The sequence below is a fragment of the Myzus persicae genome, unplaced genomic scaffold (assembly GCF_001856785.1).
Source record: "Myzus persicae strain clone G006 unplaced genomic scaffold, MPER_G0061.0, whole genome shotgun sequence".
In the NCBI taxonomy this organism is placed as follows: Eukaryota; Metazoa; Arthropoda; class Insecta; order Hemiptera; family Aphididae; genus Myzus; species Myzus persicae.
Window position 1 is genome coordinate 31006 of NW_019104258.1, and position 13180 is coordinate 44185.

At 26.8% G+C, this 13180-nt stretch overlaps 1 protein-coding gene, 1 long non-coding RNA gene and 1 pseudogene across 2 annotated transcripts; 1 reads left to right on the forward strand and 2 right to left on the reverse strand.

Moving 5' to 3' along the window:
* Nucleotides 1-2281: 2281 nt before the first annotated feature.
* On the reverse strand, nt 2282-5470 carry LOC111040552 (annotated as a pseudogene).
* A 777-nt stretch (nt 5471-6247) lies between these two features.
* On the forward strand, nt 6248-8007 carry LOC111040553. Its single transcript, XR_002605219.1, has 2 exons — nt 6248-6485; nt 7889-8007. It is a non-coding gene; the product is annotated as an uncharacterized LOC111040553 (long non-coding RNA).
* Nucleotides 6433-7689, reverse strand: LOC111040550. The gene is made up of 4 exons (XM_022324487.1): nt 7566-7689; nt 6867-7022; nt 6700-6792; nt 6433-6606 (listed from the first exon to the last, which is right to left on the reverse strand). The coding sequence occupies exons 1-4, from the start codon at nt 7616-7618 to the stop codon at nt 6540-6542; spliced, it is 369 nt and encodes a 122-aa protein (XP_022180179.1). The 5' UTR covers nt 7619-7689; the 3' UTR covers nt 6433-6539.
* Nucleotides 8008-13180: the final 5173 nt, after the last annotated feature.

The following is a 13180-nucleotide window of genomic DNA, read 5'->3' on the forward strand; positions in this document are numbered from 1 at the left end:
TCACTCCACTTTTATCTTATCTAATGGTAGTGAACATCAATGTGCTTAGTTCTACTACGAAACTCTGGATTATTTTAAGAGTTTAATCGAACTCTGATGGTCTCCACACATTGTGTTCACCATTTTCGGCTGGTCCAGTAATTCACCTATAAACAATTTTAACCAAGTTAATAGCAGTACTCAAGTACTGCTTGACTTGAGCTATGTACTCTGATACGATACTATACTAGTAAACTGTGTTTACTTCTATATTTATATTTATGAAACATTGAATTTTTAAAATACAATTTTCTTTCTTAACTAGATTTAGAAAATAAAATTTCCAAATTTATTATTAACATATAATTAATATATCTAATTAAATAAGTTCAACAATTTTCAGAAATTAAAAACCATGTTTGATCAACTAATAAAGAATCATAATTTAATGAAAATTTAACAATTAATCTATGTATAATGTTGAAAATATATATTGAACAAAATTTAATTCACTCTTATATAATTAATTTCAAACTTTAACAATATTAATTAGTTAACATTGTTCGCACAATTTTATTAGTCTTCTTTTTTTTATGACATTATGAAACCTAGTTTTGTTATTCACTTCAGGTTTAGGATTTTTAAATATTTTTCACTTAATGAAACATTATTATTAATATTTATTAAAGATTTTAATTAATCAAAATATTTATTATAATGTATTACAAATAAAAATAATAAAATAAAATATAGGTTTACCGCATATAAAAGATTATTCATTACTCCTATCCACGGCTGTAGATATGATGGTTGCACATCGACTATGTTAAATGGTATCCTATCTACATTCGTGGTTAGTTCTTATCAAATATGTTGAAAACCTATAGGTGCTTGCTGGCGCTGTCTAATATTATTTTTTATAGCACACAAATTACATACAAATCATATGGTGTAGGTGTTCATAATAAATAATAAATATAATTTTGAATTATTTTAATACAATTTATTTTATTGGTATTACAAAATATTATAAAGCTATTATAGAGTTTGATATTCATAATAAAATTAAAATTGTATTAATTTATTTATTATATTTACATATCCTAATAGTTAAACATAACATTTAATTTTTGAATCTTAAAACAATTTCATAAGGAAAAATTACAAACTAAAAATTAATTAATATTAGGATTATATTTACTCGCTTATAATATATTTAGGAAGTCACTAATTTCGATAATTTCTTCTTGGTCCTATTTAATTTTTTACTTTCTATATTTTTTGTGTAACTATACTGTCGCATTCGCATAGTAATAAACATTACTGAGATGTTAGTAAATATATCTGTTTAATGCAAAGAACATTCCCATTTGAGATTCCTACTATGGTTGTTGAAAAATTCTTCTTGTGTTTCTTCAAAATCATTTATATTATCAGCATATTTCTCAAAACATGATTCTATAGTTACTATAAAAGTTGCTGGGCACACTTATTAAATTTAAATGTTGGTAAATAATGTTATATATTGATGTATAGATAGATAGCTGTTCAATAATAGGTTCAACCTGTTAGCATGGGAAATAAATTTTAGTAGGTAAACAGAAATATCCTATAGGTATGTGTTATCAAATAAATGTTTATACTTTTCTCCTTTTTGATATAGATACGCTTTGGACTGTCAAAGAATTGTCCATATTTGATTTCACATCAAAATGTGTTGGTTCAAAAACCTATATTGAAATATTTTATAAATACTTTTTTTTTTTTTACAAATTTTTAAAACAAAAATTACTGATTTAAAAAAATACAAATAACCTCTACATTTTGGATTAATTCTTGAAAATTATTTCTGTATGGAATAGGAATTGCTCCTTTTCTCAAACTTAGTTGTTTACGACATATCTAACAGGTAATAATAATTAAAAATATATTTAACTACATAAAATGAATGTAACATAAAAGTAAGTCTTACTCTATACTTAAAATTGGGGTCTTATGGTCTCCAGACTCCCAGGCGGAGATTATATCATTGTGATTAAAATGAGCAGCACAAATACGGTGACTTTTTTAAATGAAATTTCTAGAGCTTTTTCCCATTGATTTTTAATTAAATCATCTTTAGGAACTCAAAAAACTGTTTTTAAAGACGAACAATCACGTATACAACATTTGTAAGGCATTTTATATATTATTTATCAAATAATAGAGAAAAAAGTAATATTGGCAAATGAGGAAAAATACTTAAATAATAAATACTACAATCAATATTGAATTATTGACTATATAGCATAGAGTAAGAATATATATATAGTTTATATAGTCTAAAAATAAAAGTAATTACAGATAGGTATAGCCTAATAGATTTACTATTGTAGATACTAGACAGCGCTATAACCAATTGCAGGTTTTTCAATAATTTTGATAAGAACATTTGTTTTACACATTTTAACGTCTCGATGTGCAACCATCCTATCTACAGCCGTGCTCCTATCGCAAAATAAGCTCTTTTAATAGACATGCTGGAAACCATTCGCCATTCTTCAGTATTGCAGTCAAAAACTTCTGCACTATCAAAACTATTTGTACCATCATGTCCGCTAACCTTGAATTTAGTAAATAATTATTAATTTATCTGTTATTTAAAACAGAGATAACTATATAAATGTAAATTATACAGCATAACATACAGCATAAAGATGATTATTTATTACTCCAACTCCTAATTCTTTTCTTTTAACTAACATATTCCACGATGTTTCACTCCAAGGTGTTTCTAATGATAAATCAAGTATGTTGACAGACTGAAGGTATGATCTCCCATTAACTCCACCCACGGAAAACAAAAAATTATCTTTTAATACCCCTAAACCAGCTCCATAATGGCGTGATATCAATGTTGGTCCTTTCTACCATCAGTTAATTTTGGGATTGTACCATTCTGAACTATGATTTGCTTTACTCCCAAATCCATCAACCACTAAAAACCTGTTCAAATGAATCAATAAAATATTTGAAAGAAAGATAAATTTTTAAAGAAATCATACTTCATGTAAACCACTACTAGGCAGTCTAGATTTAGTCCCTATGTTTTTTGGAATGGTGCAGGTAAGCAGATCTAACTGATCTGACTTAATAATATGAAAATTTAATGCCTCAATTAATCTTTACCTTTAAAAATTAAAATAACATAAAATATAAAGTCATACAGAAAAGAAGCATATTTAAAGAAATAACTTACATTTATGGCAATTATTAAGAAGAGGTTCTTCAATTACTTTTGTTATTATGTAATTTGTCGATATTAATGGTGAAAGTACGTGTTCCATTAATTGGGGTAAAATACATTTTCTAGAACCCAATTCATATTTTAGCCAACGAATAACACATTCAAATAGCTACAAAAATAAATAAACTTATAAATAGGACCTGGATGTAGATGACTATTGTATTTTTTTTTTTTTTTTTGAGAATCCTCTACCTAGCTAAGTGGTTCCCAAGCTTAAAATTTGTTTAAGTAAGTTATAAATCAATACAAATTTGTTTTTATTTTGTTATTTGGACTTTTTTTTTTACTTTATGGTCAATTTTTTATTTTATTTTTGGTATTATAAATTGAGAAAAATGAAATAATTTATCATTATAATATTTTTATATTTTGTAGAAATTGAAATAAAAACAAATTTATAATTTTAATATCTATAATAAGATAACTGCAGCTACGGATTTCGTAAATTTTAATTCTAATTTTTATAGGCAGAGGAATATAATACTGTTAAGAGGACGCCACACCAGCATAAGTTATCTTCGTCTGGAAAGAACCGAGGAGACTATGGTGATAACAAAGAAACCAATTTTTCAATATGAATAAAGATAAAATTGAACTATGTAGTAATGTTTTTATTTTTTCAATAACACAAATATATCATAAGTTATTTAAGTTTTAAAAACATAAAAATATCAGATTTTTAAAAGTATTATAGGATTTTTCTTACTAACGATATCAAACAAATAAATACAACACAGAAAATACATTATCTTCTATATTTTGTACACTTTTGGTGTCTCTACTAGGAGTACAGATAGTGGTTCTATCCTGAGGGAAATAGTTTTTGCTATATTGTACATTTGTAAGACAGAGATAACACATGTAGATGTGGCGTCCTCGACTAAAATACTAGTCCTCCTGGCAACAATTTTAGATGCGTTTATGATTTCACTTGATCAGAATCTAAAATGTTTACTTTTAGAAAATTACAGGTTTTGAATATTAACAGTAAACTTGATTTAATTTTATCTACCTATACAAAAAACACTAAAAACAGAAAAAAATTTATTTTTGTGTTTTCTAAAAAAAATTTTTAATTTAAATTTAAATAAAAGTACTCATAGTTCTCAGAAAGGTATAATTTGTAATTATTATCATAAAAATCAATAAGTAATTGTATTAACTCTATCAATTGCAAGAGTGTTTTTAAAGGATTATTAACAGGTAAGGTAATTGAAGTAATTTTTTTTTCAGTTCAACAACATTTGGTCGCTTATTAAAAAATAAACTAGATCATAAATGAAAGAATTTAAATATTCCACTCACTAATACAAAAATAATAAACAACTTCAGGTAACTCACTTTTTCTTCAGATGGAACTACAAGCTCATTACTGGAGATCACATTAACTGCTTGTTCAGATGTTAAGGATAGGAATTCATCAGCCTCGACCACTTCTCTAAGAACTAAAATATACCAATAATAAATACAATTTACTTATAGAAACATTGTTACAAGCAATATTTCATACGAAAAGTGCTGTTGAATTATAATTCTGAAATTGTTAATTATCTCTTATAGCCATGCAAATCAGCTAACACTTTTATACCAAGACAATTTGTAGGATGTAGTTGTTTCTATAAAAAATCACAGCATACCTCTTTTATGTCTTGTAATTTCAAGATATTGGATGCTGGTAACAAAAGCTTGAGAAATAAACAATAAATAATTTAAATAATGTTGTAGTCTAAAACAAAATTAAATTTTATCTATTATTACCTGAACATTATTTTCAGTGACCATGATTTCTCCGGAATAAATGAAGTCTACTAAGAGTTGTAAGGTGGTAGAATCTATACCTTGTATAACAACAACATCTTTATTTTTTTCTTCAAATTCTGTGAAATGGAAATATGGATTAATCGATGGTAAAACCACTTTATGTCCAAATATTCTAGTCCCATCATCTGTTCCGAGTTTAATATCACAAAAAAACTCACATCTAAAACAAAAATTTGTTACTAATATTTATCTAGCAGTTTAACATCTACTCACACCTACTCACGTAAAGATTTTAAAGCTTCAAACATTTCAGCATAAGACGATTTTTTATACTCATATCTTGCTGGTTCACAACTACCAGACGTTGGTATTTCTAGTAGATTTTGCATTGTAAGTTTATAAAATCCATAGCTTGGAGGTCTTAGCACAACAACAGCAATCAAATATGATCTTTATAATATTAAAATGATATAAAAATAATTAAATTAAATAGAGCAAAACAGCTAGTTAAAAATGAATCATGAATAGATTATGTATCCTCTACACCGTGCTGCGACACAGATAAAGATAACTATTATCTATACAATATGTGTGTTACCAGAACTTACTGTGTACCATGGCTTAAATATACAAGGTTATTGCAATAGTACCCCCACTATATCATTTTATCACGTTAAGGAATTAAAATGGCAGCGTAAGGGGACGACGTATACAACTATACTGGCTATATTATGATATTATATGCTATGATATGGACCGTACCCTTACGCTGCCATTTTACTTTTATTTGATAACAATTTGGCTATGTGCAATAACCATAGACTTAAAGAAATAGACGGAACATTAGTCCCGAGGACTGGGTGGCGTGGTCGTGCCAAACGGATTAAGAGAGACAACATTAGTTTTATCATAAGAGTGAGAGAATTGGCCTCTGCTCCGAGGACAGCCAATTAGAGCGTTCGTTCAATTTTATTATTTTCTAAATGATAAGACAATTATTTGTGATAATAATATAATATTCTTTATATTTTAAAATACAAATTTCATAATTTAAGTTGAAATTTTCAAGTTCAACTCATTTGTAAAATATAATAAATTGTTAATTAATATCTGTTAGACTTTTGTATTTAAATTTTTCTTTGTAGTTTGTTTTAAAACTAAAAATGTTTCCTTGATAAATCTAAAATAAACATATAAAAACAATAAAATAATTATTATATTTCCTGTTATAATAAATATTACATTTTCAGCTAAAGTTATTAATTAATTAATTTATTTTATTAATTTATTGATTCATATGTGTAACTAATTTTGTAAATTTTTGCCTGAATGAAGATTTGAATACATCATCGTTTATCCTGGTTCCAATATGTCTAAGACGAACTTTCAAAAATAAATCTATAATCAGATTAATTAATTGCTCTCTATGATTATTGAATACTCTCTACATTCCCAAAAGGTATAATAATCATATTACATTTACGTAAAATACATTAAACACATTTTTTTAAACTTACTTTTCACCGTGGTCATTCACACTGGATAAAGAACTTAAAGAAGTACTAGTAGATATTTTTGGACTGTTAAAAATAATATAATAATAAATAATAACATTATATAGGTACTACACTTTTTGAAAATTTATAAATATTCTATCAAGGTCCAAATAATACCTATTTTCAACATATTGTGGTGTACTTGATTCTGAACAACTTAATATTTTATTTTTGCTATGTGAGGGAACATATTGTATTTCAATTTGGTCTCTAAATTTCAAAAATGTTTAACAATTATATTTATATTACATTGACATAAAATATACACATTTTCTTAAACTTACTCGACAAGTTTTGGGAGTGCATCCTTCTTAAGTCTAGTACTAACATAATCCTCTTTTTTAAAATGTGATGAACATATGTATGAATAATTAGGTAGTGTTCCTTTAATGTTGCATTGATTTAACCATTTTTGCCTCATATATGGATTACTAGGGAATCTAATTTAATAAAATGCACAAAGAACAATTAATAATAACTGCCACCCAACAACTACCAAGTTATTGACAGACTTGGGTAAAATACTTTTTAAAAGTATTTCAAATAAATATTCTGAATACTTAAAAAAAAGTATTCAGAATAGGTATGTATTCGAATACTTTATAATAATATTCCTAACCCTAAGTATCTAGAATATTTCACATAAAGTATTTCAAATATTTTTTGAATACTTTTTTTCAGTAGATTTAGATTTCAATACCAAAAATATTATTTTTTCAATTCTGTGTTTATAAAAGAAGATTACTATAATCACAATAGTACCTACACACCTATATGGCAATCTTGAATCTATTAGTCATAAATTATATTCAAATTAATAAAATTAGTACCTAATGCATAAGAGTATACCTATATAAGAAAAAAAGTATTCCGAATACTGTACTTAGAATACTTGTAAAAAATACCGTATTGAATACTTTCAAAAAAGGTAGCCAAGTCTGGACTTATTAGTTATTGATATATAATTCATCAAATAAATATACTTATGAAATGTTGCCTTTTGATCATTACATTCGCACACAATGCATGTCTTCATAACTGAACTTATTATTCAAATTTATAAATAATATTTATAATAAATGAAAAAACATAAGTTTAAACAATTAATAAATATTTATAAATTTAAATAATGTATTATAATAGGACAATAAATAGTTTAATAAAAATAATCTTTTATTTTCGATCTATTAGATAATAGATAATATTAGCCATTAGGTAATAACATAACCTACTTCAATGAATAATATTATTACAATTGTTCATAGTTTCTATAAGTAATAGATATTATAGATTATTTTTATTATAGATATATTTAAATATTGAAAATTATTCCCGCGGTTTTTCAACGCCCGATCCTCGGAACAAGCTCCACCCACTTGCACGCGTTATCATACCTAATGTTCCGTCTATTTCTTTAAGTCTATGGCAATAACCTTGTATAATTAAGCCATGCTGTGTACAATAAAGATTATCTAGGATAATAGCAGCATAATTACTAGCATCGAGCAGCCACGGACTTAGATATAATAGTAGGTGAAATGGTACGTACTCGGCTGAGTGTTTGGTAGATGCGTTATCAGTTCAGTCATTCAGTGTTCAGAGATTACAGGAAGCAGGCCTTGGAAATTGTGTTATTTGACCGAAATCGAGTGACTAGAAAACGGCATCATAGAGCCGTGATATATGTTATCAATTAAATATTTAATAATCAAATAATCAATAAATATATCAATATTATAAATTATTTGAAAAATGCTTGGCATAAATCTAGTTTAGCGCTTTTCACTTTTTTTCGAAACCTATGTAAATCAACGTTTTAAAAACGATGGTGCAATAATAATTTGGCGGAAATCAATAGTTTTTGAGATTTTGAACATTTTCAAATTTGAGTTTTTCGGCAATTTACTTAAATAAGTTATTTAAACACACTCTTGGTCGTTGCCATGTGGCGCAATGGTCTGAACACACTATTTGACGTTTACTGTTGAGTTCGGACCCGGCCAAAGAATTTATCGTTTTGCCTTTTTTAAAAAAAATTCGTTCCACTGTCTGCAGTCCGCACCGCCAAATAAACCCATCAGCGTAGTCCCCGTCTTGCCACAATTTCGCAAAATGACCATTTTACATTTGAGGCTATTATTTTTGGCAATAAAACCCCATAATTGAAGTTGTTAAATAACTGGAATTGACAACGGACCGTATTCATTATACTCAAATAATTTGAACTATTTAACAACGGACCACGATATGATAAAATAAAAACTTCAAAAGTATGTAACTTACGTGTTACGAATACTGCTTTAGAAACAGTTACCTATGAACCAAAGATGAGTATTACATTTTATTTACAGTCGAAAACATTATGTATCTTTATCTTAAATCATATACAATCTAACATCCGCATACGAACATTTGCACGTCCGATAACAAACATCGAATTAATGTATTATCATTGAATTTTTATAGCACCGAGTCACCTATATACACTCGGACTATTAATCCGAGTTATATAGATTGATCTTTAATTGCTTATAAAAAAATAGTGCTTATGCATTTTTTCATTACGTTTTTCAACTTAAATTGTAACTATGTATATGGATTCTTGTATTACATTTTCGAGTTTTTTGACACAACGAATACAATTTTATTTACATTTATAGAAAAAAAAAACTAAAATAATTGAAAATTGAAAATGTCTGCCAACAACTCAAAAAGAGTCAAAATATTTTTAAAAAATGTTCAAGTACCTATAGGAAATGGTAAAACAAACATTATGTGTACATTTCAAACATTCGTTTTTCAATCACAACAAAATAAGATAGTCGTTCAATAAGAAATTGAGTGAATATCCAAAGTTGTAAAAATTTGAATTTTAAACGCAAAAATTGAATTTGACTTTCCGATAGACATTTTGTTTGCTGAAGGCAGACATCTTATAATGAATCTTGTATCAAATTTTCAAATCATAGATTTAAATAGAAAAATGTTAATGAATTTTTAACACAAAATTATTTTGCAAATGTTCGTGATTTTGTATGTATTTTGTCAAAATTTTAAATTCAGACTCATAAAAAATTGTTCTGTATTTACGCTCATTTTTTTTTTAAATTTCCAACAACACAAACTTACGAGGAACCTTGTACTATATTTTCAAGTTTTTTTAAAACCATTTTTATTGTCGATATTAATTTAAAAAAAACTAATAATGATCGAAAATTGCATATGCATAACTCAACATTAGTCACAATATTTTGAAAATATTATAGTGTATAGAAAATGCTAATACAAACATCTGGAGAAATTGTTATGTATCTACCATTATTTGTTTTAGGTTACAACAAAAAACAAAATCGATTTTGTCGAAAAATTTTTTGAGTAAAAAACGCTTTTGAGTTTTTTCTTAATTTTTTTTAAAACTTCTAGAAATGTTGTATTCTGACCTCCCAAATGCACCAACTAGATTCACATTCCTACCGAGAAAGATACTGAAGTTGAAAATCGAATCATGTTTTCGACTACTTATTGTGTACCCAGACACAAATACAACAAAATCAAAAACAAAACCATTTATCATTCTAAAATCAATTTATTTATGGCTCCTCTCAGAATGAATCTGCAAAAATGTAATTAATTTGAATTTTCATGTATATAAGTATATTATTACAATTTAATTTTCTAAACAATATTCATGTATTAATAGCGGTGAACGGCCACCTTAATCCCCGTCCAAATAGACCCCATGATCTAAATGACCCATCGGGATCTACTTGACATAGGATCTAAATAACCATAGGGAACTAGTTGACACTATCCTAGTAGTTGAACTAAATTACCCATTTTTTCGTTTAGATCTCCCTTGATCTACTGGATACCCTCTTTGTGGCGGCAATATATATTATATAATAATATTATAAACTTAATTACATTTATTTTATACTTATAACTAAAATGTTTTGTATTCCATATTGGTCTTAATATTCATATAATACTCATAAAGACATCAAGTCATAAGAATAAGTCGTAACTCATGAATCATAAGACTTAGAGAATAAGTACCTAGTTAATATAATATTTGTATTGTTTTTATTATTTACAATTAATGCTCGAAAATCAAGGTTACTCGCCTCTCTTTAAGTCTTAATATCACCTAAGAATTTAAATATTTCCATATAACCGAAACCCATATTTTGAAATAGGTAACGCAAATCTGGTGTTAAAATGAATATTTTGTGTTTTCCTCTATAAAAGAAGTATGCAAGTTCTTGTGCTTTGATATCTAAACTATTGATACTTTTGTTTAGCTGTCAAATCTGAAACCGGGAATAGAACCAATTGCAAAGACTTGAATCAAATTTGGAAATTCTTTCCTGCGAAGATCCATTAGTTTATTTCGGACTTTCATAACCGTGATTTAAAACCGATATAGTACTATCTCTATTTTACTTCGTGGTTGGAGGTAACAATTCATAACCTTACTCCAAATATCAACCGTTATCTCTTATGCACAACAGCCACAGACTATATGAAAATAGATTGTGCAACAGCCACAACATAATATGAATATATAATCATATAACTAATTTATTTGTTTTTATTTCACTTGTCTAGTTGTCTCATTGTAGTTAGTAGAACATAACATTGTTACATTCACTTGGGTTACGACAAAGTATAATGGTCACCGTCTCACTGCAAAAGTGGCCACTCTCAACAAAAAAAATTGACGATGTTCACAAAATGTAAAGTCAGTTGGGGTGCTCTTATCAGTCTTAACTTGTATTAAACAAACAAATTACATATTTATGAAAACAAAACAATTTATTAACCAATTTAATTCTACAAATTAATTTAATACAATTTTAAAATTTTTGTTTTACAAAAAATGTTCTCTAATAGGAAACGAAAAAAGGAAGTCTTTTCTTTAGGCCAAGAGTAAGGAACGATTTAGTTCCTTTTGAACAAGATGAGCATTGAGCGTCAACGTGAACTTATTACGTAGGCGCCAAGCTGGGCAAGTTAGTTATTCTTTTTAAACTAGTAAATTACTTAGTTCAAGTTAAGTTACCTTGTTTCTGAAATAATTCAAATTTCTAACTTAGTTCGAAGATAGCTTATCGAACATAGGTAACTAGGTAAGTAAGTTAGAGTAAAAGTTTGATATTAGTTTTTTTTCTAAATTTAATTTAAAAACTGGTTTGTTCAAATGTAAATATGAGTTATCTATCTTAAATTATTGATGATGATTGAAAAATTAAATTAAACACATTCTTGATTTGCTAACTAATGTCAATTATTACTTTATTAGAACATAAAAAATAATGCAATACATAACCGTTATTACCTATATGGCTATATACCTCACTGTATACTATATAAGTATATTATATTAGTAGTAGAAATATTTTATTAAAAATATTTAGTGAATTTTAATAAAAGTTCCATTCCAGTAACTTTAAAAGTAACTTTCTAACTAGTTAATGCCCAGCTTTGACAATGTAACATTTAAATAGTAATAACTACCTAGTTATACCTATTTATTGTAAATACTAAATTAGAACAATCTTCTATTACGGAAACTTAATGTTAAATAATGCCTATATTATTGTAATGTTTACTTGTAGACTGTTAGCATTTATTTCAGTAATTTCAAAAGTATGTTTTGTATTTTATTTTTATAATAATTACTATTGTTGTGGACGTGTATTCGGATTCGGCCGTTACTGTCCGTAGTCAGTCAGTCCTTGGTTAAGTCCAGGTTAGACGTTGACTAAATTATTTGTTAATTCATACTTAAGGAATGTTCAACACAACAACTTAGTAGTTACCAATTTATTTAATTTATGTACAACACCATTATAAAATAAAAAATGTATAATACACTTGTCTAAACGGAATCGCTGGCTTTTCACTACTGTCTCATGAAACACATATTTGAACCAGCGATTGCGTCGAACAATGCATTATGCTTACATTGCTAAATATCCTCAATGTTACAGCCAAGGGTTCCCAACACTATAATTTAACTAAAAACTTCTTTATAACTATTATTATGTGGACTATTGGACTGTTGTCATTTGCAGTAATAGCACATAATATTGTCATTGAGTGCAGAGACTAAGTAATATTTTCTATACATATGGTAGGTAAGTATACTTACAGACTTGTATATGTTAAGTTTGTTAAGTTGGCATAATTGTTTTTACTTTGTTATCTTGGAAACAGAGTTTATTATCATGTGTTCATAAATTCATAATTGATTACCAATATATATTAAGTAGTATGTTTTTGCTACTCTAGCACGTAACACTTGTTTTGATCTTATTAAAAGCCAACAGTATAATATTTACAAAGTATTTGTAAGTTTTATTTAATCACATCTGATTATAATCACAATTGATAATGCAAATACGTACATTTGTTACAATTGTAATACCAATGTAGGTATACTAGATATACAGAATAAGTTTTTCTGTAGTGAGTCTTGTCCTTGTGTACATATATAATATGTTATATGATATAGCGAGAACATGTGTTACACTTAAAAACCAAATACCAAACAAATACCAAGATAAATTTAAATGCATGTCATATCAAAAAAATC